This window comes from Chaetodon auriga, chromosome 2 (genome assembly GCF_051107435.1).
Source record: "Chaetodon auriga isolate fChaAug3 chromosome 2, fChaAug3.hap1, whole genome shotgun sequence".
Taxonomy (NCBI): Eukaryota; Metazoa; Chordata; class Actinopteri; order Chaetodontiformes; family Chaetodontidae; genus Chaetodon; species Chaetodon auriga.
Genome location: NC_135075.1, coordinates 20,254,145 through 20,280,331, shown reverse-complemented (window position 1 = coordinate 20,280,331; position 26,187 = coordinate 20,254,145). Strand labels below are relative to the sequence as shown.

Sequence of the window (26,187 nt, the reverse complement as noted above, 5' to 3'; positions counted from 1 at the left end):
CGAGGGTGATTATTTCTAGCAGCTCTTTCACATGAAACTCAACAGTGTAACTGCATAGCTTTCAATGTCCTTTAAACACCCGTGTTCTTTATGCCATCCATGAACCTCTCAGGCCTCTTTTTCTTCCTCTCTGTGTGACTCTGCCTTTCTCTCTTGCCGCTGTGATACGGGATGGTAAATGGATTTTAATAGCTCTTCCACTCAACAGCCATTATTACAGACGTGCCTCAAAGGGTGATTAGAAAATGGGCAGTTGGACCATGAGGAGGGAGATGATTAGTGCAATGTATGAAGCGTATTCTCCTCTTCCGAGAACTGCTGTTCTTGTGAAACCCCCCTGAACCCTTTCATTGGGAATGATGGTTTTTCTACAGCTGTCTGAAGCTTCAGCAATTTATTTCACATCTGCTTGATTAAGAAACGAGGTGCAAGACAGTTCAAGTGAGGCTTGTTGGCGCTCTATCATGTGAAAAACAGATGCATTTTTAAGTGATGGAACATGCATTTGTTCTATATTTGATGTATTTGACTTGTTGTGTTGTGTTTTGGCAGCTTCAGATTCTCAGTTCAGAATTAGAAAAGAGTGCTGGTGGATTTCTGGTCAGTTTAGTCCAGCTCATGTGACCGGAGGGAGGGGGCTCGAATGCATTTTACTGAATCTGAATGCAGCTCTGAACCTGCTTATTGAATCAAAATCCCTTTCAATGCCTCACTGAGTCTTTTTAGGTGGATTGTTTGGTGGTAAATGACGCCTTTGTTAAGATGATATGTGCTGTTTTTATATCACTCGGTGTCAGAGAGAAACCACAGAGATTCTACCGTGCTGAATGGGTGCATGGCTGACATTCATCAGCACTGTCCTGACTCATTTTTCCTTTTGCTGTGAGAGAAAACCTTTTCAAACAGCACCATTAATTCTGTTTATCATTCAGAAAATCTGAGATGATGTTTGCGGTTAAAAACATCAAAATCAAAAAGAATATAGCTGGAAAGGTAAAAAAGGAACACTTTGATTAAAGTTGGAACCTTTATTCTCACAACTGAGGCTTCTTAAAGCTTTCCAAATAAATGTAAATTCTAGGTAAACTCAGTCGGTTTTCTCTGAGTCTAACCAACTGTAAACCCACAAAGAATCAAATGATATGATATGATGCAATGTTGGTCAGACAGTTCAGTATCAGCACATTTACCTTTAACATTTAACTCAGACACAGTGAGAATGGCCAATTGGGCATAAGAGAATAAGACTTTATTTCCTTCACACAATTCATGTCATGTGTTACTTCAGTAATTTCCTTATATAAGGAATGATTTTGCTCTCCATTGGCAGATTTTTTTTGTCTTTATAGAGAAATTAAGTTTTAGTTGAATCTGGAATAAAACGAATGGATTCTTTTTACAAGCTGCCCAGCTACCTCCGTGTTTAAGCACTGGCGATATAGACAAAGGCAATAAAAACCACAGCTTTGTAACCACCTGGTTCATTTTGTGGATATTGCTTTGACTGTGAGGGTTAAACATGGGACAATAGTATAGTGTGCAGCGTAATGTTTAATGCATATGCACAGTCGATTTACGCATTTCAATCACGGTTTCTTTATGAAAATTGGTCTCTTGCCTGCGATGGTACTGATTCAATTTTTTAACCTGTGGATAAAGTGCACACAAAGTAGTTCAATGGCTGAGTGAATGGCTGATTCAGAACACAGAGCTATGAATGTAAAACCCATGCATGAATTTAATGTTGAGCTCCAGCATTTCCGAATGAGATTCATCAGGTTTCTTGTGTTGATTATGTTGCTACATATCAGATCTGACTGATGGAGGAAATGGAGACAGATGAGAACCAGCCACCTTTTTTAATCTTCTACACATGTGTTACTTATGTTCCCGTTAGCATGAAAGCTTACAATTCAGTGGCAGGCATCATATCCTCAGGGGTCACTCAGCTGTAACTGAAACATCAAGTCATAAAAAATACACGTTTAAAATGACTGAAACAATAACTCCGCTTTGGTATTTGACTTCACTGTCTCTCTAGTTCCTGCTAGTAGCCATTAAATATTTTGACTGCTACAACTACCATTCAAATAATGTTCTAATAATATTGACATATAGAGTTGCATGCACACACACATACACACACACACTGACCTCATTAACCCGAGTTATTTCCTGCCAATGACATTTCTTTCATCCTCGTATCTGAAATGTCTTCTGCCAGTTATTACAGTTGAAGTCATGGTAGTAACTGCACCTGGAAGTGCCAGCTTCCTAGATTTTCCTTTTCATGTATAATTTAGCCATTCATAATTTATTATTAATACAGGCCCTTTCATCTCTCATAAACTGCCGCAAGTCCCAGACACGTGTTGCCAGAGAGGAAGCACAGAGGAGAAAAATGTCACCCGCTCGCCTAAATGTGTGCGTTTTCTTCTCTCTTGGAAAGAGTATTCAACGGTTTTATGAGTTTAAAAGGAGAGTATAAAATAGAGAGAGGTGCTCTGATACCGGATAAGTGGATCTAATGTGATGTTATAAATTGACAGATTTTAGAGAGCAGAATATAGTAAACAAGATGTGCTTTCTGAAAGCAGCCGTGAAAGGAGTTTTGGAGCACTACAGCCGCTTGCTAAGCCTGACTGCAAACTAATTAAAGTGAAGCACAAAATGTGAATACTATCAGCCTGTTTACACTCAGGATTACACTTCATATGCAAAAATTGGAAATTGAGAGTTGCAGAATGTCAAAAACCTCATATACCGTCAGCAACCAGCAGGCAAAAACAGCTAAAGAAGAGGTCAATGGAGGTGGGCGCACCTTTCCCACCTATCACCCATTCTGAGCATGATGTCAGGAGGGCTTCCAGGTGTGTCAACACCAAGAAAGCAGCAGTACCGGATCACAGAGGGTCCTCAAAAATGTGCCAGCCAGCTAGCACCAGTGTTCAATGACATTCAATCAGTCGTACCCACGTGCTTCAAGAAGTCCACCATCTTCCCTGTGCCAAGAAAACAAGACCAGTCTGAATGGGTACCACCCAGTGACAGTCAGCCCTATCGTGATGAAGTGCTTTGATTACATCTGCTCCTCACTACTCAGCACACTGGACACACCAGTGTTTTCCTACCGTACAGGCCGCTATCAAGGTTATGATGTTCAGTTTGTGTTGTTTCAAAGAGGTGTTCGTTCAGCGTACCATCATTTTGGAGGGTTTCGTTAGCAGCGCTGTTAAACTGTGTTGTGTTTCCAGAGATTTTTCTGTTACTTAGCCCACCCTTATTGATATAATTGAGGTGGACAAAATAATAGAAACACCTGTCATAATGCAGTACAGCTCAACAGCACCATAATGTACATCCTCCCAAATGACCGTATAGTTGGCCAACTTCTCTCAAAACCAGTAAATAGAAACCGCAGGTCTGGCTTTAAAACAGACTACGGCCCTCTAGTCTCAGCTAATATGACTTAGGTGTTAAAACCGTCCTTCTTTGCTATGTCGTACATCCAGTATTACACACAACTGGCTATAATTCATTTCACCGGGAAGAAATTGACTAATGAGACAGTAATGCTGTGTTTATTCATACGGAGGCAAAGGCCACCCATGGCTGCTGCCCTCTCAGAATCAAATCCACAGGGATTTCATAAGCAGCTAATTTGATATGCTGATCCTTTAATGTACTTGGATGTGAAGCTCCCTGGTAATTTGCCAGCGATGGGCACTACACCAGGAACATGTAGGCCTATTTGTTAAACACAATAAGCCAGCTTTAAAATGAGGTCTCTCCAGCTGAAGATTGAGAGTGTGTGTGGTTCAGTCAGCCTCTCTCTGTGCTCAACACAGCTGAGCGAATCTTTATGTGTCCCTGTTTCGGTGTGTGAGAAGGGATGCATCAATGTGTGTGTGTGCGTGTGTGCGTGTGAGTGCCAACCATTGCTGACAGGCAGATCAGCTCTCTCTGATCACATCCGCCCTAATCCCTCCATCCACCCCCCCTCCCCCCTTCCTGTCTCTAGCTTCACATCTGGGTCTTTCTCCCCACTCACGTGTGCAGACAGACGAGCTGCACACTCACAGCAGGCTTCCCTTCACAGCTCAACACACACACACACACACACACATACACATCACTGCATTGCTCGGCTCAGCTTTAGGATGTGGATTGGAGAGCGGGGAGGGGGTTCTGAGACTGCGGTAGCTGTATGAACTTCTATCTCCACCATTTACATGGGCTAATAGGCTGCTGTAGCTGTGCTGTAGCAGGCCAAACTTTACTGGCACTCTCCTTAATTAGAGACTCGACGGCAGTGGATGCACGAATGTATTTAAGACCTCAGAGCATTGCACTGTAGACTGCATATTCTGACAGAGTGTTTGTGGTTGCGTGTGTGCATCTTTAAGGTGCTGGTATGGAAAGGCAGGTGGTCTTGTTCTGACAGCGTGAGTTGAATGCATTTGACAGCAGGGGACTGAGAGCGAGCAGGGGAGGGAAAGGCATGGGGTGTGACAAGGAAGTGTGGAAGACAAGATAGCAGCGGAGTTAAAGAGAGCCTAATGGTCCAGTGGAGCGAGAGAACATCAGCGAGGAACAAGGAGAGGGAAAGGTAGGAAAGTGGGAAAACAGGGTGAGCACGTGAGCGAGCTAGACAATATTGGCAGACTGGAGAGAAAAAACAAAACTGAGGTGCAAAAGCATGAGAGTGATGAAAAGAGAGAATTCGTGAGCCATTAATGGACTTTTGTTGATCCTGGTTACACTAAATACAGAGGGAGAGATTAAAAGAGATCAGGAGAAATGGGAAGAAAGAGAGAAAAATGGAGGCAGACAGAGGGAGGAGCAAGGAGAGAGAGAGATTAGGGTTAGAAAAAAAAAGGGTGCAGGAAGAAGGAGTGAGAGAGGCATTCAGAGAGAAATGGAAAATGAGAGTGAGAAGTTGACTAAGGAGCATTAATAAAAGGCTTTAGTGGGAAACACCCTCCCTTGTCAATTCTATAAGCTATAACCAGGTCCAGAAGCATAAGTCAGAGCTGAGTCACATCACCGGCTTCATCCATCACACAGCATCACTGGCAGCTTGTCATGAAGTGTTTGCTCCAGTGTAATTAGCTGAGATGTCAGCTGGTGATAAGATTTGTCTACATGTTACATTATGACGCACACACCCTCCAGCCTTACCTATTCAATCAAAGGGAGACGCACTGTTTATTTTGTGTTTTTAATTTGTAATGTGATTAAGCGTCAGAGGGAAGGTATGATGGATCGTCTCTGCTCGCAAAATATTTACTCTGTCTGTAGGGTTTTTTTTCCGCGCTGGGCAAAATGTACAAAATAAGGCTTGTTCCATAGCAGAACGACAAGATCTGTTATCACCGGCGATGCCATCTGTGCTCAGAGTAATGTAAAGGAAAGGGCGGGCAGAGCATAGACATTATCTTTTAATAGTCAGTTAAAACTGTGAGGCCTGTTAATTAGCAACAGCTGGTAGCAACGCATCTAGGACCTTATTTTTGTCATGTATGCTGCTTGTCTTTACAGTAAAGCGTTTGCAGTGAGGCTACAGTAGAGTTAAAAACAACTTTTTAAATTTTACAAATGAACTTTTGCCCACAGTTCCATACAAAACTGACTGAACTGTTGTGGAAACGGAGGGCAGCGAGTCTCTTTTGTGTTTTTTTGCTCTCTGCTTCTCTTCTGAATGCAGTGAATTCAGCTAAGCTTGGCTTGTCAATAACATTCAGAAGCTGCATTCATCTAATGTATCTGATTCTGCAGAGTTTGCAGCTGCATAGTTTCCCAGTTATGTAATAATGACAAACTGCTGGTAAATTCCATCTGACAGTGTTTTGACATCAAACTCACAACCCCTGATGCTAATGTTGACAGCTCTGCACTGTAGATGCTTGAGCCAACATTAGCTTCAGACTGACAGGAGTGGCTACGTCTCAGCTTTGAATCCCAAAGGTCCCAATTCAGAGCTTTTAAGATGATAAGCTTAAAGAAACAACGATGCTGTGTGACTGCAAGTTTAGTGGGAGTTTCCGCCAACTCAGTTCATCAGCTGTCTGTCTTTTACATTTAACATCTGCCAAGCTACCTGTCTGAAGTTGACCGGAGGTGGTCACTTAAATTGTTTATGTAGAAGAGACTTGACATTTTATTTTGTTCTTTTATAAACAGCATAAATACCCATCCCACTCGTTCTTACAATTAGTAAATGTACGAACACAAGAATGCGCCATAATGGCCTTTTTACAGCAGACATTATGACTTTAATAGTAGGAAAAGCAGAGGTTACTGATAACATTTACGATGGCTCTGTTCTATTGAAGTGTCCCAGTAAGTCATGCTGTGTGACAGTGACCCTGAAACAGAGGCAGCTAAATGGAATTCAGCCATTATTCATTTTATTATTTACACATGGTGCTTCTACTGTGTCATGTCAGTGTGTCGTCTGTGAAAAAGACCTATTTACCAGACAAGAGCCAACAATAATATTACTTAATATTACTTAACTAAGAAAAAAATCCTGTCGAAGTGTAGGAGATTCTATTTTCTCAGGGAGTGCTGTCCTAAATATACCTTTCTAATTGCAGACATTTTGACTTGTCAAGGACAAGTGTAACTAATAACATTAATGACAGCTCTGTCAGACGTGCCAGTAAGCCAATGAGCCGTAACAAAAGAGCTCTGGTACTGGTACGTAAACGTGAAATGTAGCCATGATCTGTGTTATTAGTTACACCTGTGCTTGACAAGTCCAGTTGTCCACTGAGGGAAAGGTCTGTTCTCCATAATGCAGCTGAATACATAGTACACGCTGAGTAAACGGCGTGACTCTCTCTCAACTGGAAACTCTTACTGTTAGTGTTGCAGTCATCGCCGCTGTTCACACATAGAACCCAGCTGAATGCAACAAGTCGTACAGGGTCGGATATACAACAGTGAACGCCAGTCATATCGCCTTCATTAAAGACAGTCATACTCTTAAATGTCTTCAGGGTATCTGGGTATCCATTGTTGACTCGGCCCTTTTTACCCACATATCACCCAATTAAGACTAAAACTGATTGAGGAACCAGCTGCTGAGGCATAGGCAGGTTTCACCTGTCGTCGCTTTTCTGCTCTATCCTCAGAAAATTTCCAAATTTTCAGGTGGGCAGCCTACTGTGTGTGGCGTAGCATGATGAATGGTTCTGTAGGCAGCTCGCAGGGTGTATTGATGGCTCGCTGTGTCAGAAGAGTTTAATTTGGGCCTCAGGAAATTTTCCACTGTTGGTTTTTCCACTCCAGGTGATTCATTAGGAGGTGGTTACTGTGTTTGCGTGTGTGCGTGTGTGTGCACTTGTGCGTATCAGGGTTTTCCCTGGCCCCCACGTATGACTGCGGTGGTACAGGACGGGTTGAGTTTGCAGAACGGTATATTGTTTTAGGGTCAACCTCGCTGTGTACACGTCACATTGCAAAGGACTGTATGTTATAAGGTAAATAAAGCCCACAGTGGTACACTGTAGAAACCATTTTACTGCTTGATTGCAAATGACAACTAAGTTTGCTTTTTTATGACTAAACTGAAAGACTAACAGCTCGTAATTAGTCTGATTTGGCAAAATTTTGATTGTTGATGCAAAGAAAAAACTTTGCTCCTACGAAGGGGTGCCCTGATCGTGTTTTTCGTCGCCTATGCCGATTAGCAATAATCTGTGAGCCATCTCAGCCAACACACAGCTGATACAGATTGGTCTTTTTTTTTTTTTTGTTATAGCAGCTGGGATAAGGCTATAGGTCTGTTTGACTACTTTGTAACAAAGTGTATTTAAATGTCCACTAGGTGGCAGCGTAACATAGGATATACCTGCTGTGTGACGTTACAACATGAAGTGAAGAACCACAAAAAGTCAGTCTCGTTTATTCATTCATTCATTCATTCAATTTATTCATTCATTTAGTCTATAAAGGAGACATGACAGATAGAAATTCTTTACTAAGTGTTGAGAAAAGTAAGAGTTAGTATCATGTTATTTTATGTTTTTAGAAAATGGAAGAAAATGCACAACAAAGACGCTGATTACATGTTCTCCGTCCAGTGATTTTCACATCGATAATCAGATCGATCCAGTCAGTCTGATCGACCAGATCACACAGTGAAAGTGAGGCTTATAAGGAACCAGTCTAAACATAGATGGTGACATTATTCTGTAGCTCGTAGACTGTGCGATCAACATTTACTTCATAATGATAAGTTAAAGCAAAAAGCTTGTCCACTGCCAGTTTGACTTGAGAATGAGTGCAGAAGATGAAAAAGCTGTCAAAAACATTCAAAAGTGTGAACAAAAATGTTTGGGTTTAAATATTTTTGTTTGTTGTGTTTAAAAAAAGATAACATGAGCATCTTTCTTCTTTTCTTCAGCACCACCTTCTCCCAGTGTCTCCCACCTAGCAGATATCCGTGTGTCTACATCCATGTTTGCCGCTGCTTTTCTGTATGAGCATGTGTGTGTTTATGTGGGGACCGGCGCTTGCTGTGTGTTTAAGCAGCTGGTTCAATACAAAGCTATAAGTCGAACTCTCAACAAGAGTTAATCCAGTCTTGGTGGAGCTTGTAGGCTCAGCAGAACTGCTCTATTGTCTCTTCTCTCCCGCCCTCCCTCTCTCTCTCTTTCCTCCTGTCTTTGTGCCACCACCAACAGATGATCAGGACATGAGAGCGGCAGAGGAATCGAGCACAGCAGTGAAAATGAGGAAATCGACTGATGCTGTGTTTTATTTATTCTTCAGGATTACAAATGATTTTGGCGTGACGCTTCTGTAAAATGATTGATGTTGATGATATAGTTCACACTTAAATGTGAATTAATTATCAGTGCAGTCATTACATATAAGTATTTAGCATTTTCAGTGGAATCATTTCTGCGATGATATGGCAGTATTTTGATATTGTGGCTACAAAAGGTATGCTCACATACTGAAAACAGCATAATTGGGTTGTGTGGGTGGCAGACCGGTTAGAGCCCAATGCGAGCTGTTGTCGCCGCACCGGTGGCTTTACTTGTCTGCTCTGTTTTCCCAGGGAAAGTGTGGCCTATACTGTTTGACTCAGTTAGATCCTTGAAAAAATGATCAGAATATTAGTAATAAGCGTGCGGGTGTATTATTTTCTGTTTGCTTCCTGTTTCCAGCACATCTAGTTTTAGTCAATGGGAGCGCATGTCCCTCTCTCGTTCTGACTTTGAGGTTTTTACCGTGTGCAGTGGCAGTGAAGGAGTATCCATCACCTCTGCTCTCATGCAGCAGGTCAGATGAATCCACAGATTCTCTGCTTTGTTCACTCAGTCAAATGCCACGTAGCTAAACTGCAAACCAAAAGCTGTGACATGGCTGATAGACAAACACAGATGTGCAGATATCACAGGTACGTTTTGATTGTGAGCAAAAGAAAAAGAAAACAAGCTGAGTGATTGGACAGTTTCTCCCCTCTGTTGCTCAGCCTCGGCGTGCACTGCATAGCATATTGAGAACGCATTGAGGGCTGAACCAATTGCAAGTTGGTGGCACACGCTGAAGGGCATTGAGTTCCTCTTCTTCCATTTTCTTCCTCAGCATGCAATTGATTCTGGCTGCGTGATCTCATTTTCACATATTAAACCTTCTCGCAGAGCTGGCGACTAACCTCTTTTGTATTGTCTTATTCTTTCACACAATATCCAAAGGCTGCAGTTTCAGACTTTGTAGCATTTGTTAGTCGTGTTGATACTGTTTCAGTCAAGGAGCGTCACATTTAGGGAAATGCTGGTTTTTTTCGTCAGAGCTGACACGGGGTGACAAAGGAGCAGATCACATAAAGGAACATCTCATAGCTCATTGTACATGACTGCAGGGGATCGCTGCCGGTTTCACTGTGGCAGTATGCATTACCCCCGTCTGTGGCAAACGTGTAGAGCCAGGTGACAGCTGACAGCTCCGCTCATCTGGCTTCATTTAGGAAGAGCACAGCTTGACACTGCAGTCTTAAACATGTTTAGCTGAGTGTGAATAGATTTCCTGTTGCGTGGTGATGAGTACAGCGGTTGCTGTCTAACTCGCTGGGATGGAGAAGAGATGTTGTCTTGGGACGGATCCACATGCACACACACCATTCCTCACGACCAGGCTGAGGTCTACAGAGACAGACAGGCGTTTGAAAAAAAAAACTATAGATGTGTGCACACAGTTTTTAGTCACATAGTCGTGGTGATGGAGCGATGTGGTCACTGACCTTCATGTGTTTATGTCTCATTGAATTAATCACAACACAGGAGGCAGACTGACTGGCAATTTGTGTGTGTGTGTGTGTGTGTGTGTGTGTGTGTGTGTGTGTGTTTGAGAGAGAGAGACAGAAGGAGAGAGTCAGCAGTTTCCCTCTTTTGACTCCATAGCCCTTCTGAAGTCTGGCTCCTTCGCTGAAACAAAGCTCATTTAAGCAGAGTCATCATTGATTGGTTTCCAATTTCAAGTTGCACTTTAAGGTCTTACTGTGCTCTTACATTCTGTGGCAAAACATAAGAAAAGACAGACATGCAGTGGATGTCATGTACACAGAAATGAGATAAATTACAATATGGAAAATCAGGATGACAGAAAACTAAGACTGAAAATGAAAGACGTGATGAAAAAGAAAGATCTGAACTCAGTGCGTACAGTAGTGTGGAGCGGGAGTTGGTGGTGAGTGCAGGATGAACATCATTGTAGTCAGAAAAACATTTGAGTCACAAATGTTTGTGGTATCGACCACACACACAGCAAATAAAAAGAGCCTGATGGACATCTGAGCAAAATATGTTGCTCATGCCAGAGATGAAAAAAGACTGTTGATGATGATATATACATTTCACAGGCTGACTAAGTCTCAGGAGATCTAATATTAACTACAACTGTCTCAACAGGGCACGAATTCTGTTACTGATATGATGACCCTCCAGAAAGTCAGTTTGTGATTCATCAATGATCTAATTCAGCACTTTGCTCTGTCTTTATTTAACAGTTATTTGGCACCGATCATATGGTCACCATCTGTAACGTGCACTAAACTCTTTGGCTCTCTTTGACTGTGAGGCTGTCATATTTCTACCGTCTTGTATGTGAAGCACCATCTGACTCTGACAACTCTTCACCCTCCTTCCTCTCTGTTTTTAGGCTTCTGAACCGTCAGAACCTGTTAACGGACAGGACTCCCACACTGCTGCCCACACTCAGAGCGGCAGTCGCAGCGGCAGCCACAGCAGAGCGACTCATTTCAACACCTACAGAAACCCCAGCACCAACTCCTCCTCCACCCACCAGACACAGACCCAGGGCCCACCACAGCGTCCACCCCAGGTTCAGGCACAGCCGTCAGATGGAGGCGTACCCCCCGGTCTAGCCAGCACTCTGGAACACATAATAGGTCAACTGGATATTCTCACTCAGGTAAGCAGAATATGTGCTAATCTTTCATGACAAACAGCATGCATTGTACTTTGTCTGTGCCACCCACGCGCTCTGTTCAGAACAAAAGCTTCCTTTACTTTTCAACCTGCAGGCCAGAGATGATTTGAGCAGCTCAGACACAAAAGTATTAAAAAAGAACAACCTCTTCCGAGCTGTTTGGTACTGCATTAAACTGGCACACTTACTCTGCACAGATGTGTATAACTGTGGCAGGTTTTATTCCGTGCATTCATAGCTACATTTGAGTTTTTCTTTCGCAAACATGAAAACACTGATCCTGTCCACACTGGGGTGTCTGGGGTCGCTGCTTTGCAAAAGCTACACTGGCTATTAAGTTTTTGAAAAGTAGTTTTAATGCAGCATGCACCACAAATGAAAGGCCATTCTGTAGGGGACAAAAACAAAATTAGACTTGTAATATGGGTGACCTGACCCTGTAACAGGCATCATCTATTCATACACACAAGGAACAATAAATGTTGTTTTGTATGAACAGTTTGCAAATAAAAGTATTTTTTTGTACAAAATGATGTTCAGCAGTTCAACCAGACTCACGACTGAAAGGACAGAAAGAGACAAAGACACATCTGAGTGCTGGTAGGAGAAATTGGAGGCTTAGCATCAAATTCTGAGCAGATTTAAACAGAAACAGGGTCCTGCTTCAGTGTCAAGTGCACAATAATGCTGATAACAATTTACAGCTATTCTAGAAACTGCACTGTTGGAAGTGGATCACGTACTCAGCTGAAGATGCGATGGACTGACAAAAAACCTGTTCAGTCTCAATACTGAGTAGACTTCACAGGGCCCAGAGAAAGACGGGTTTCCAACATATTTAGAGCCCAGTTGCACCGTTGTGGTTCAATCACGATCGAGGGTCACTTATGCTTTTCTGGACTGGAAAACAAACTCACAATCCAAGGGGGGAGATGATTACAACAGTATTCTCCCCCATCATGCAGTACTGTGGGGACATTGACTAAAATCCTATCCAGTATGAAAGAAATACCTTCAGCTGTTGATTTTGCAACTTGTATTAATGAGAGTTGTGAATTTTAAGTGCACTGGACAGCAGCACATCTTTTTGTTGCTGTTGAGATTTTTATTTAGCTGACCCAACTCCCAGGCAGTCCCTGAGGCTGCAGCCAGTGCACCTGACCACACTTCAGTGCAAGGTGTTCCTAACACCTCTCTCATTTATCCGTCTGTCCGCTGGCCTGTTTTCTCCTCTCGCTGTTGAGATGCTGTAAATGAACACTCTGCACCCGATTAAAAGCCATTATCCCTTCATTTCCACAGAAGGCTTTTATTGTGAATCATATGCAGCTGTGGCTGTCAGATATTGGAAAGAATCACCAATTAGTTTTAAGATCGGTGCATTCCTGATATAATCGCATTAAACTTTTATTCCTTGTGCCGATCCAAATGCGCCTGCAGGCCGGGGAGTGTTTCATTTAAATTGTTTATTTACATTTTTTACCATTATTCTGTAACTGCTGCACATTTTCTCCTAAGTATCTAGTTTGAGCGGTTCACCAAAAGAATCACCGAATAATGAATCAGCAGCTGAACGATGTCGCCCCAAAACATCAAGCGTCTTGACTGTGAGAATGGAACTGAGGAAAATGGTTGAAAAGAGAGAAACAAGAAACACCCTGTGGAGACAGAGTCAGGTGAGGAGGAAGAGGTGGAGGACAGGAAGGTAGAGCAATGGGAGGAGCTGATTGAGGGAGCACAGGGTGTGTGTGTGTGTGTGTGTGCGTGTGCGTGTGTGTGTGTGTGTGTGTGTGTGTGTGTGTGTGTGTGTGTGTGTGTCTGTGTGTGTCTGTGTGTGTGTGTGTGTGTGTGTGTGCTGAGTTTTAGCCGGAGGTTGTGAATGTGCCCTGAGGAAAACACATCATTCATATATGAGTGCTGGCAGCACTCTGCCTCACTCACTGATAGTAAGTGTAAATGCTTAATGGCCATGCAGAGATGCAGAAACACTTCTTGTACATGTGTGTGTTTCTGTCAAAGGTTGCTCTCTGGGCCCCCCCCCCGTTCTTTCTTTCGTCTCCTTTCAAGCTGCAGTCCGGCATGTGGGAGCGTTTAATATTGGCCTAGGGCAGCCAGGCAGCCAACTAACCCCTCCCAGGGGGATGGTGTCAACCTTTTCCTTTCAAGCACACTGTACCCCAACCCTGATACCAGATGGATCGTCTGCGTCTGCTTTTATCCCTCAGTTCTTTTGTTGTTTGCTTTGAATTTTTCAGGAGTGGAAACATGGATGATGTCTTTTCTAGATTAGGTCATCAGACTGGGATGCCTGGTGGGAAATCATATATGGTGGTCTATGTTGAGCTGTCTTTATGTATACAGTATTTACTGTAAATGTAAATTTATGACCATCTTAAGGCTGCCACTGAAAAAGCATTGTTCTTCCCTTGTGGCTTTTCAGTCACTTCCAGCAGTGTCGGCGCAGTAAAGGACTTTGTTGTCATCCCTCATGTGGCTCGTAACTTGTGTTTTAATAGGCTTTTTAACTATGGGACTGGGTTTCAGACTTGTGTATCCAACTAATTTAAAAACGACTAAAATAAAAAAGGCACATTAACAATTAGGAAGGAAAATTACAAAGCAAAGAAAAACTGTAAAACGTGTAAAGGTACTCTGTGGAGTGGAGATCTTTTGTCCTTTAGTAGCGCCACGAGTGACTGGACTATTTGTTTGTCTCATGCGTGACACAGTTCACAGTCCCGCCAATGGCTTCGCATTAATCCACTGGTCCACGTGTGCTGATAATGTGTGAAGAAAAGCAGCAAAGCCCCAGCAAGAGCAAATGAGACTGAAAGATAGTGAATATAGCTTCAACGATGGCTGTTTCAAAATGTTTAAAAAATGTCTTTGCAGCTGTTTTATGAGGAAGGAAATGCAGTTAATGCGTTTGTTGTAACATTAAATGTAAATGAAGGGCATCTTTAAGTTACAGCAGGTGTTCAATGGGACATGAAACTGAATCTCAGATTGGTCTGAGAATCCGACTGTGAATTACACAAGAGCACTTGTGTAGAAGCCGGCATAAAAATCAATAAGCGTGCTGCAAATAGCTCGGCGGTGCAGGCTTCAACACGCTATGTTCCACCCATACAGATGTTAACAGTGGTGGACCAGTGACCTGAACCTCACCTGCTGTTTTACACGCAGCTTGTTGATGAGAGTTTAAAAAAAAAAAAAAAGTTGTTTCTGCAGAACGCAGTGCAGCTCAGTCAGCCACTAGTTGCATTATGTTGTAATTTCATTCAGACCGCTGGAACTTTAAATAGTTATGTGGGAAACGGTGGTTTGAGAGGCACAAAAATGGCTCCAGCATGCAGAAGCCTCTCTTGAACCAAAAGTCAGGTTTGCTTAATATAGATTAAAATATCTGGAGGGAGGTTGATTTAGTTTAGTCTGTCGCTCACGAGGCTGTTAATTCTCTAAAAGGCAGCTTTCAGGACTCAAAATGCTGTCATACTGTTTCATAATGTCAGGGTGTGAGCAGTGCTAATCTCTTCTAATTTCTCTTCATCTTCGTCAGTCAATTACTACCCCATCATCTGAAGAGTCCTGCTCCTTCATAAGTCTTTTCCCCTGCATTATTTCTCACTATTACTCCTCTTTGTAACTCTAACAGTCGAGGAGACTGAGCGGGAAGACGATGAATTATTCAACATTAGGCCGAAGCTTTCGAAGCCACAGTTTGCTGTGTTAGCTGCTTTTCACTTGTCTGCGCCCCCCCGCCCCCAATCCTCAACCCCCATACCCCTTTCTGCTTCCTCTGTCTCATGATTCATCGCTCTTATATGTCCTCTCACACCCCACTCTTATTCTTTTCTTTCACATTCACCCACTTAATTATTAACAATATTGAATGAAGAATACTCTCTCTCTCTCTCTCTCTCTCTCTCTCTCTCTCTCTATCTCTGTCTGTCTGTCTCATGGGGTGAAAAACTAAAACAGAAAGTCTTTTATTCATACTGGCTCCTTTGAAAGATTTTCTTCTGTTCTGTAATTCCCCCGGACTACCAGAGTAGCCACAGTTCAGCTTTTTCCTGCTTAACCCACGTATGTCACAACAGATATACATAGATATGGAGCAGTCCACTGAATTCATATTCCTGTTAAAGCAGCTACAAGCAGAGGAACATAACGAGGAAGTGAAAGAAACATGTCCCCGTACTTTCCTCACAATTGTTCCGTAGAAAAGATTAAAACCCGTCCTGTGACTAAAGTGTATGTTGTGGACTTTTAAGAAACCGCTAATCCGTTTGCTAACCAAACGCTCTTTGGAGGAATTGCAAAAGTTTTCACCACAGTGTTTGAGATTCAAAGCAATTGGGAGCACTCTCTGATTTGTGTTTTTATAGCAGTGCTCTGGGAGAATGAAACCAGTTCTTTTAAAATGGCACCCAGGACAGTTCATGTACTTTCTGTCTGAGATGGAGTGAGAGAGAGAATTCCCCAACATAAGGTACCATAATTCTGAGAAATATGGACACTTAAAATAGATTTGAAGTACAAACATGGCGGTATTGATATTTTCCAGTCTGTTAACAAACATGCCAAAGAGAGGCTGGACTGGTATATGAGCCAGTGTTTGCTAATTGAAGATGTATTGCTATCAATGTATGTTGGCTGATAAACAATTAGAAACTGCAGTACAGAAAGTACAAAGATACTGAATGTTGGAAGTAGAGCTAAAACAATTAGATCTATTAGATTGATAGAAAATGGGAAACTATTTTAACCATCAATGATATGAGTCTTTTTTAGCATTTAGCACCTTGGACTGGGAAATGTTGACTGGTATTTTTCACTACTTTCTGACATTTTATAGACTAAACCATCAATTAATTGAAAAAAATATTCGCTAATGATGACAATCGCGGTTGAATTGATAATGAAGAGAATCACAGTTGAACTGTTGTGCTGTAATTGAAACTTAATGCTGTCATAGCATGCTAACAGGCTAATATTAGCATGTAAACAATAGGCTGAGGCTCTTAACTGATAAAGATTGTAATCTGGTCATTGATTGGTGGTTTCCCACACATGCAGTCTATTCATATTGGACTTATTTACAACATCAGTCTATCAGTTCTTTTGTGTTTTTGTTAGTTTTTCATCAGAATTTCATCGGCTCATTTTCGGCTATTTTCTTACTCTCTTCATTCCTGTAACTCAGTTCAGTTACGTCATAGTTAATAACACACATCAGTCGGCTACATTTAGAGAGAAGAGCTGACTTCGCCACCTATCACCAGCACCAGTTTGTCTGTCTTTGACTTTCAGACTATTGTAGCGAGGGTCATACCAAAGCTATGAGACTTTGTAACAGAGGCAAGTAATGCTCAGGGCGATGGAGAGTATAATGTGTTCTGGAGAGAAAAGAAAAACAGCTCGCTCTATTTTTAGGAGCATAGAGATTTGGTTTCTACTCCAGATGATAACTATATGCCTGTATAATGTTGCCACCGCCTGGGGACACGTGCAGAACCGCACACACAAACAGCGATAGCAGGCCGGGCCGAGGACTGGACGGCCGTATCAGGTTGGTAAGATAAACAGGGTAGTATTGATCTAGAAAACGGAGACCGGCAGAGAGAAGGAGAGAAAGAGGAAATACAAGCCCTTTCTCTCTATGATGCATGAAATAGCAGGAGATGTTATCTAGTTTGATGACCCAAAAGAAAACACCACTCGCCCACACATTGTTGAACTCATCGGCGTGTGCGCTGTGTGTGTTGGAGGATGAGATTATCGAAGGGATTTTTACAATCTGTCAATTCCTCTATCATCACGCCTTTGATTATCCCCGCCTGGTTGCGTGTGTTCGTCTGTGCGGTACTGTGGGGTCAACACAGGACCTCGCTAGCTAATTAGCAAAACACATCTGGATGGCTGGATTCAGCCTGCAGAGCACACTGCACATGGTGTGCTGGATCTGTAGTTTTCTCAGATAGCCTGAGTTTTTTTTTTTTTTTAAATAAAGAGCCGAAGTGTCACCGGAATCTGTCCGCGAGTAAGAAAACCTCATTCAAAATCCCACCGGCGTTTGTAACAACACAGTCCCCTAAAAATCCAGCTGTGAGCCTCACTCAGTGTGTTGTCAGTGTGTTGTTTGTGGGTTAAACGTCATGGCTCAACAAAAGAGGCAAGTTAGCGAGTAGCGAGGGGCTGCGGCTAGCTCAGGGCTAATAACAGCAGGACAGACAGGAGCGAACACTGGCCAATGAAGGAAATGTTCAATAACAGATTGTACTGAATGACAGGAGCGCTTGGAGAGTTTTTGGCTGGGACACGTCTGTCAGTCACCAGACATTTACCAGGACAGTTTTAATGTTTTGCTGTCGATGAATTTGGTCCAACAATCAAATTACAGATGCACTAAAAATATGATTATTATCTGAAATCTGATTGTGCTCGTGATGGTTATGATGTTAATTGGTAGATAATCAGGCCAAACCCTGACGTGAGTGTAGTAAGAGTATATTTTTAATTGAGTATTGAGCGTCCTGTCCAGCTTTTTTTATTTCTTGATTTCATCCTCTTTTGTGTTTCTCTAAGTCTTTTCAAATCAGGCTCAAAAGCTGACACAGATCCTCCAGGATCTTTGATTTAAACTAAATGATTAAATTATGGTGAAAGAGGGAGCGTCCTGGAACAGAAATGAAATCAGAGGTAAGGAGGCAGTGTGCCATCAAAGTCATCATATTTAGACCCGATTGAAGTGCACATCACATAATAGTTTTGAGTTACTCGCCGTAGAGTTTTAACCACTTTTTAGGTAAACTAAATTGGTTTTGTTCTTTTTGTCCAGCAAACACAATGTCTCATCCACAGCTGGTTATGTTTTGATAAATGACTCATCTCTGCACTGCTTTCTAGCAATTTTCAAAAGTACGCTCGCTGGTACAAGGAGAGACATGAAATTACAGGTCAAGACATGTTGACATATCTTTCACTCACTGTCTGAAATCTAGAGAGCCTCATCTGTCTGTGCATGACATGTTTACTGAATGATTGTTCCTGCCCGAGCCAAATTTTTGTTGCCGAGCACGACCATCCAAAACTGTCACCAGGCAACATTTGCCAAGTAAACAGTTATTTCCAGAGGAAACTGTCGCCGCTTTGGTGTTTCCAGCAGAAGATTCATTCACGGTCCTGTCATCTTTTTGCAAATCGTGCTGCACATCTCTGTGGTTTGCATTAGCGCAGCTCTCACCTCACAGATTTTGATTACGCTCAAACAGCCGTCACGTTCTGAACTGTAGTCGCAGGTTTGTCTGTGTTGCACCTTTCGAACACACAGGACACTTTAAGTGCTTCACATAATGTGTAGAAAAAGAGAAAAAACAATTAATGTAGGGTAAAATGAAATAATAGAATAATGTTCACAGACAGCTAACACGTAATAGATGCAGACACGTGTTAGACGAATACAGATTTAGGAAATAAAAGTGCAGTAGAGGAAAAAAAATCAGCTGCATACACACAAAAAAAATGTTTCAATTTAGATGTAGAGGTGCATTTATCTTCCAGAGGCTGTTAGCAACTCCTGGCAATATAAACTAAACAGTGGTTTGTGCATTTCTTTCCTCCATTCGTCTTCTTTAAAACCTCCAAGGTATCTAATCAAAATGCCAATATAATGATTTAATCATTGCGTTCAGTTCTCCTGGCTCTTGTTTGTCCGCACATGAATCCTCTAACACTCTTTGTTTTAGATGACAAAAGGCTGATTCAGTTATTGCCTTAATGTGGCTGCTGAAGCTCGGATACGATAACAGACAGAAAAGCCGGCTCTATCCTCAGTAATCCGTTCATTCAGATGGCAGCACCCCTGGAAATTTCACCTGGAGGCTCCTCTGATGAACAGTCTCAGATGACACAGAGCTCAAATGCACAAGCGCAAACGTACAACAAACGCTGTCACTGTTTGGAGGATGCTGAGAGGAAAAGTATGTCGCGCTGTGATCTCACTACCCACACATGCCCATCCTGTTTCGGATAGTGACTTTCTTGTGTTCTCTGTGTGCGTAAGTGTGTTTATGCAACTGTGTGAGAGGAAGAACAAGAGAGAGTGCGTGCCAGACACAGAAACTCCGGCGTTTTCGGCTCAGGCAGCAGATCTCTCGACGATAATCAGCTGGATTGTCTTGCACGCACAACATCTGTCTCAAACACACACAAACTGCCTCTTTCACACACACAAACACAGCCATTATATAGTCATTACTGTCAGGCTGATGCTGCACAGCCCTCTCTAACATGCTCTTTCTCTCTTATCCATCTCCTTCCTTCCCTCCTCTTTCTTTCTTTGTCCCGCTCCTCTCCCCTCTCTGCCTCCATCCAGACGGTTTCGATCTTGGAGCAGCGGCTGACGCTGACAGAGGACAAGCTCAAAGAGTGTTTGGAGAACCAGATGGAGATCGGCCTCCGTCTCCAGGGACAAGAGGAGGACTAAAGATGACGGCGTCAGAGAGAGGTTGAGCTGCGGTGTGAGGGAAATGGGGTCACATCGACACTATTAACAGAAACGCATTTAGAGTGCTCTCTCGCTGTTGTTGTTAGGTGTCACTTAAAATCTGACACGCTCACACGTTTAGCAAAGAGTCGACGAGGACCGCTTTCCCCCGACTGGACTTTAAATGCACACTGAGCCTCACTGCTGATGTACTGTGTCTGCTTATTTTACAAAGAGATATCAGAAGTGAAGGAGTTGAATATTAGAGAAGTTGCTCCTCTACAGCAGTGCTGAGAGCGCAGTCCCTTTTATGCTGACGAAGGACCTGCTGCTAGTCACTGTGTGTGTGTGTGTGTGTGTGTGTGTGTGTGTGTGTGTGTGTGTGTGTGTGAGACTTTCACTGCACATGGATGTTTTAACTCTGCTCTATGTGCAAAATGGCGTCCATTAAAACACTCTTTTTCACTGAAATACGGCCAAAATGCACAGAAGGCGCCGTGACTGTTTTGCCTGCACGCAAGCCAGTTCAGGAATTAAATCATTTTTTAAACCAGAGAAAGATATTCAATGAAAAAGTCATGAGTCACTGCTCAGAGAGCGACAGCCTCATCATTAGTGGATAACGGTGAATCGATCCTCATAATAACATTGTTCGTCTGTGCCGTTGACCTCCTATGTTGTCCAGATGCTTTTAAAAACACACACACACAGCGCTGCTCTGGGGTAAATACCAGCACAGATTTGATAAGCTGGAGCGGTGTTTGGGTATCAGCTGTGATGACTGATCACAATAAATGCAGCTTCTTTGTCAGTATCATTATAAAGATTAAGCGTTTCCACCGGCAGTTCACTCAGTCACGGCAAGCTCCCAGCTCAGGCCGTTAGTGCCGCAGCGGTCCTTGGCCTCATGTTACCTTATGTGAAAATGATTTCATGGAGTTTCACGCAGTGACAGATTTTAAGCCCCGGTATTAGATCTGCACTCTGTACCAGCCAGAGAGAAGTTGCTGCAACCTCAAACACTCACTCATGCAGCAAATTCATGTACTTCTGATTAAGAGATGTTTGCTTTTATTACTATTTGGCCTTTAATAGGCTGAAAGCCACCGATAAGGTCGGAAAGTACTGAAGATGGACTGGACGCATTGTTGGTTTTGGTCTTCTCATTGGAGTGTTGACAAAGAGGAAAATGTAAAGTAATGGCAGACTTACGCTTTAAGTTGGAAAGATGGTGCTATATTGGATTTTCTACTCCGAGTGCAAAGCAGCTGATTGTATTTACTGCAGTTTGAAAGCAGCTTGTTCCGTCCCTTAATGCCCATTTTGTCTGAAACTTAAATACACTGAAAGTAACTTATTATGTACCTTGTTAATAAATGTTTTTTCACTCTTACAGTATCTCAGTTCTTAGAACCACTGCGGTTGCTCTTTCACGACGCTGAGCGGTGTTTGTGCATCGAGAGAAACTGAGTTTGTTTTCATAATCGTTGCCAAATCCATGATGTCACCGGTTACTTTTAAGAGACTGCTTCCTGCTCTGATTGGTCCGCAGAGGCCGCGCAGTTGCCCGAAAAATGATGGCTTCTCCGTCTTTATTGTCCTCGGCAGAGATGTTGAGATCACGAGCCGTGAGCTGTGTCATCTGTTGCCGGAGGTGAAACATTTTCAACCCTTTCTTTGCCAGATTTCGAGTGATGATTTATCACAAAAGCACGGGGGTGAGAGCTAAATACGCCTGTCCAAAATCTTTATGTTTCACCTGCCGAGTGATTCATGTAACCTGACCTCTGATGCTGGATCAGGACTTTTTATTTTTAGAAGCTTCAGTGAAAAAGAGCCCGAGGCTACGCTTAGACGCACGCTGTGTTTTCTCGAGGAACAGATTCGTCCGGGCCATAAAGGAGCCATTCATTCATCGGACTTTTTTTTTTTTTTTTATTAACAAACTGGTAATGTGTTTACACACTACAGTCATGTATCAGACTGAGTCCTATTGTGGAGGTCTGGAGAACAGTGTGGCGTCATTAAGAGGGGAAAATATTAATGACTGTTTCTTTAAGACCCGGCTCTGCACTGATGGAAAAAGAAGAAAAACAAAACCGGAATTCTGGAGCTGTGCTGCCGGGCCCACTCTCTTCCTTCCTGTCTGGGGCCCTAGGACACACATACACACACACACCACACACAGACACACACACACACACACACACAGACACACACACACACAGGCACTCATGCCAGAGAAAACGGCTCCCTTTACTATGGGCCTCAACCAGACGGCCTGCCAGGAGCTGTAGTGGAGGAGAGGAGGGGCTGAAAGAGTGGGTTCAATAACTGCAAGTCTTGACTCTGTGTGTGTGTGTGTGTGTGTGTATACATCCATTATTTTTTTGTGGGGACCACGTTTAGCTTTAAACCCTGAGTGAGAATATTTCTGCATTTTGTCTGGTCCTCACTTAAGGTCAGACATTCAAAGAGTTGTTTGAGCCTTAAAATCTGTTCAGGTTTAGGACACACACACACACACACACACACACACACACACACAGAGCTGAAACAATCAGTCAACTCATCAATTTGTTGATTGGAAAATGAATTGAGAAACACTGTCAGTATTTGGGTTTGATGCTGTTGTTCAGTCACATTGGGCTGAGAGGGTGTGATCGTCATTTTGCAGGATTTTCGGGCATTTTATGGGTCAAACTGTTAATCAAGGAAGTAACTGGCTGATTAATCATTATCGGAAATCATTTTTAGATGCAGCTGTCGTTTAGTTGAGGGCGAGGCTGCTTTCAGGCCTCTCATTCATTTTTATGAGTCCAGTTTGTTTGGCGGGTGTGCCAACAAACGGGAATCGGACACAAAAGTTGAACCAGATGCATCGGCCAATAAAATACAACATTCCTGGTGGATTGCTTTGTAACCTGAACGCTGCATTTCTGCTGTTTACCTGTCGATCATTGTGATTGTTGCGATCAAAGATGAAACAATTGTTGTGGTGATAACTTTTCATATCCTAAGATTCTGTCTCAGAGGATTATATTTCGTGTCTCGCTGATACCTGAAGCAGTACGCACCCCCCCCCCCCAAAGCCAGCTTAGGGATTTATGATGTTAAGGTTAGGGGCTTTAGGGAAGGCATTATGTCAAAAAGAGACCTCACAAATATAGCTGTATAAGCATGTGTGTGTGTGTGTGTGTGTACATGAGAAAGAAGAGGAGAAAAGAAAAGTTGGAGAGCAAGCCTCTGTAATATGTAGCCCATGTGTGGCCCACGTGTGTGTGTGTGTGTGTGTGTGTGTGTGTGTGTGTGTGTGTGTGTGTGTGCGTGTGTGTGTGTGTGTGTGTGTGTGCGTGTGTGTGTGTGGGTGTAGGAGGGGGTTGGTCATCCTATGAGGAGAACATCTGGATATGTTTTTCCTGGTGTGCTGTGGTTGCTGCCACTGCTTGCCTGAGAGTGTGTCAGTGTGTGCGTTGTAGTGTTTCACTGGTTCAGTGTGTCAGCTTTTTGTACTCTCCTCTCTGCTCCTCCTGGCTTTGTGTTTGCTCAAACATTGTGTTCTATTTTGACAAATGTGTGAGACTGAAATCGTACCTGGCCGCTCTCACCGCCAGACTGCTGCGCCCTGTTGCAGCAGGTGGAGGCTGCCATACATTCACTGTGACTGCACAACGAAAAATAACCGGTTTTCCCAAAACATCTATCGCCAGTGCGTATTCTTAGAACTGCGAGTTGTAGTACTGTCGTCTGTGTTATATTTTGTCTTTGTTGGCCGTCACTGAAACGACCGTAATAGTGTGGTTGCCGCCGCTCGGCGAGCTGAAGGGGAACTGGACATTTGTAGTTCTAGGAAAGAAATGAGAGGCGTTTTGAGGATACAAAATACACAGAACAGTTTTGAGGAACCACAGTAGAAAAACATAGAATAACCATGTGTAAGAGTTTCCAGTGAGTCACAGCAAAGCAGGTGCACTATATGTTTTAACAAGCCCAAAGAGACACGGGGTAGACAAAATAATGTAAACACCCAGTGTAAAAGCGCTTGAACTGTGCCTGAAGTTAATCAATGACAAATAGCTGCAGAAGTGGCTCATATTAGTCTGTGTCATCAAAGTTTTCACACAGACATGAGCTAACCATTAAAGCCTGGAGGAAGACGCATCAGACTGCAGGTGCATTGTTCTAAAAATACTTTTTTTTTAACATCCTTGTCCTGCTGGCTCGGCTTCACATGTGGCGTGACTTCCCAGCAGATTTTCAAGTGACTTTTACCTGGAAAATATGTGCGACTAAACGTGCTAAATATTCACCCTTGACCCATGGGAGCTGAAGTTTGCCTCCTGGCCGTTCTACCATAAAGGCTGTCTGTGTGTCCTGTGACACCCAAAGTCAATGTTGATCTTTTCCTGAAGTTAACCAGGTAGTTTTGGTGCCTAAACCTAACCAAACTGTGACTATGAAGTCAGTGAAGACTGAAAAAACAGTAATCATTGATTTTTGGCTCACACGGGACTCTAACCTCGGTCTACAGGGTCCAAGTCTTGTGCTTGACTGTCACAGCTACCTTTACCTGTTCCCTACACAGATTTTGTCCCTCTTTATTCTATGTCACCTGATTCCTAAAGGCTTTCTGGCAGAAAGCCCTGACGTCAGACTTCTCCTACAGCCTTCCAAATGGGCTTACAAGCCCAGCTATCACACAAATTACAGGAAAACAATGTAAACAATAAAAAGGTTTTATGGATTCCCGCACCAGGTTCAAAGATATCCGATCAAATGTTGTTCACTCGGCTAACAGGCTATTTATCACAACGCAAGATGCATCAGGATGCGGGTCGTCATCAACCACAAGATGAACAACTAGATGTGTGTGTAGAAAAAATAACATACTGTGAGGGAAAAGGGTTCATGAACGCAAGGTGACATTAACAATATGAAACAGTCGTATGTACGTGAAGTGTACTCGAGGTCTTCACGGCAGTTTTGTCACGTTTAAAGGAGGAGAACTCGCCTGAGCCTCCGTCCTGCCATGTCTTCTCTGACCACTGCTGGATTTGGCAAAACTCCCCAGTGCCTCATTTCCTGCTTCGCCCCTCCTCCCTCCTTGTCCCCCCTTTCTCTCCCCTCATCGCCTCCTACTCCTTCCCCCTCTGAGACTGAGCCGTGCTTGTCGGCAGGCGCTGAGGTTTGGCGCTCTGCTCCTCCAACCCACGCTTGGGCTCCGGCTCCAAAACCATCTTTTTTCCATTCGATCCCAATGGGAGTGAATGGACAGAGGCAGCGAGGTCCCATTTTTTTCTTCCTTCTGTTGTACGATACATCAAAAAGGGGGTTTTATCGTTGTTGACCAACTAGCCTGTTATGGCATCCTGAAGAAGGAGCTGCAGTCCTTCTACAATCTGCTGCCATCTTATCATATCTGGAGTCATTTCAGTGGACTGAACTTTCTACACACATCTATAATTTAAATTTACTAAATATACCGTTGGTACTGCTTCAGCTCTGAGGTCCTTACAGGAGAATGTGAACCTGCAGTGTAACCTGAATGCTCCAGTGTCAGCTCTAAATCACACATGACCGGTGGTGCCACTGCTCTGCACAGATACAATCAGCTCAGCGACACCTCAAGGTGTGTAGATGTGTGCTGAGTTTAGAATTGATGACCTACTTTACAACAGGCCAACCCATAAAACAAACCTGGTGATAACTCAGAGAACACCCGCCCCCTTTTCACAGCCTCACCTTAATGTCACCTGCCTCTGTGAAGCTCACACACCTACACACACACCTGTGCCTCAAGGAAGCCTTTCCAGAGAAATGAAGCTTTGTCATGAGTCCAAAAGCAACTTTGTTTTGTTTGTTTCTCATGAACCAATCAGTCGTTTTGTCTCAACAACGTCCAACCCCGAGTCCCAAACGCAAAGATCATTTTTATGTCAATTACAATCATATAAAACACAGAAAACCTGCATTTTATGATATTTGACAGACAGCAACAAGCTATTTTTTTAGTCGTTGTCAAATTGTTTCACCACTGAATCATATAAAAACTGACGTGAGTTCAATTTTAGAAACATAAAATGCTGTTTTTCATGGAAAAAGCACACATACGGCCAAAATGTCCACAGTGACCGCTGTAATTAATCATTTTACCATTAAACCAGAACAAATAAACAGCCATAAATTAAGAGCGAACACTAATGAGTCATTAAGTGGCATTAGGTTATGTGGGT

At 43.0% G+C, this 26,187-nt stretch overlaps 1 protein-coding gene across 2 annotated transcripts in view; it reads left to right on the top strand.

Moving 5' to 3' along the window:
• Positions 1 to 21,347, top strand: part of poc1a (POC1 centriolar protein A) — a 36,921-nt gene extending 15,574 nt beyond the window's left edge. The window contains exons 10-11 of one of the 2 annotated variants that reach the window (XM_076741227.1): positions 11,176 to 11,448; positions 19,844 to 21,347. In XM_076741227.1, the coding sequence (XP_076597342.1) occupies positions 11,176 to 11,448; positions 19,844 to 19,954 (384 nt within the window). In that variant the 3' untranslated portion in view covers positions 19,955 to 21,347. The remainder of the gene's footprint in view (positions 1 to 11,175; positions 11,449 to 19,843) is intronic. The other variant, XM_076741236.1, reaches the window with a different exon arrangement.
• Positions 21,348 to 26,187: the final 4,840 nt, after the last annotated feature.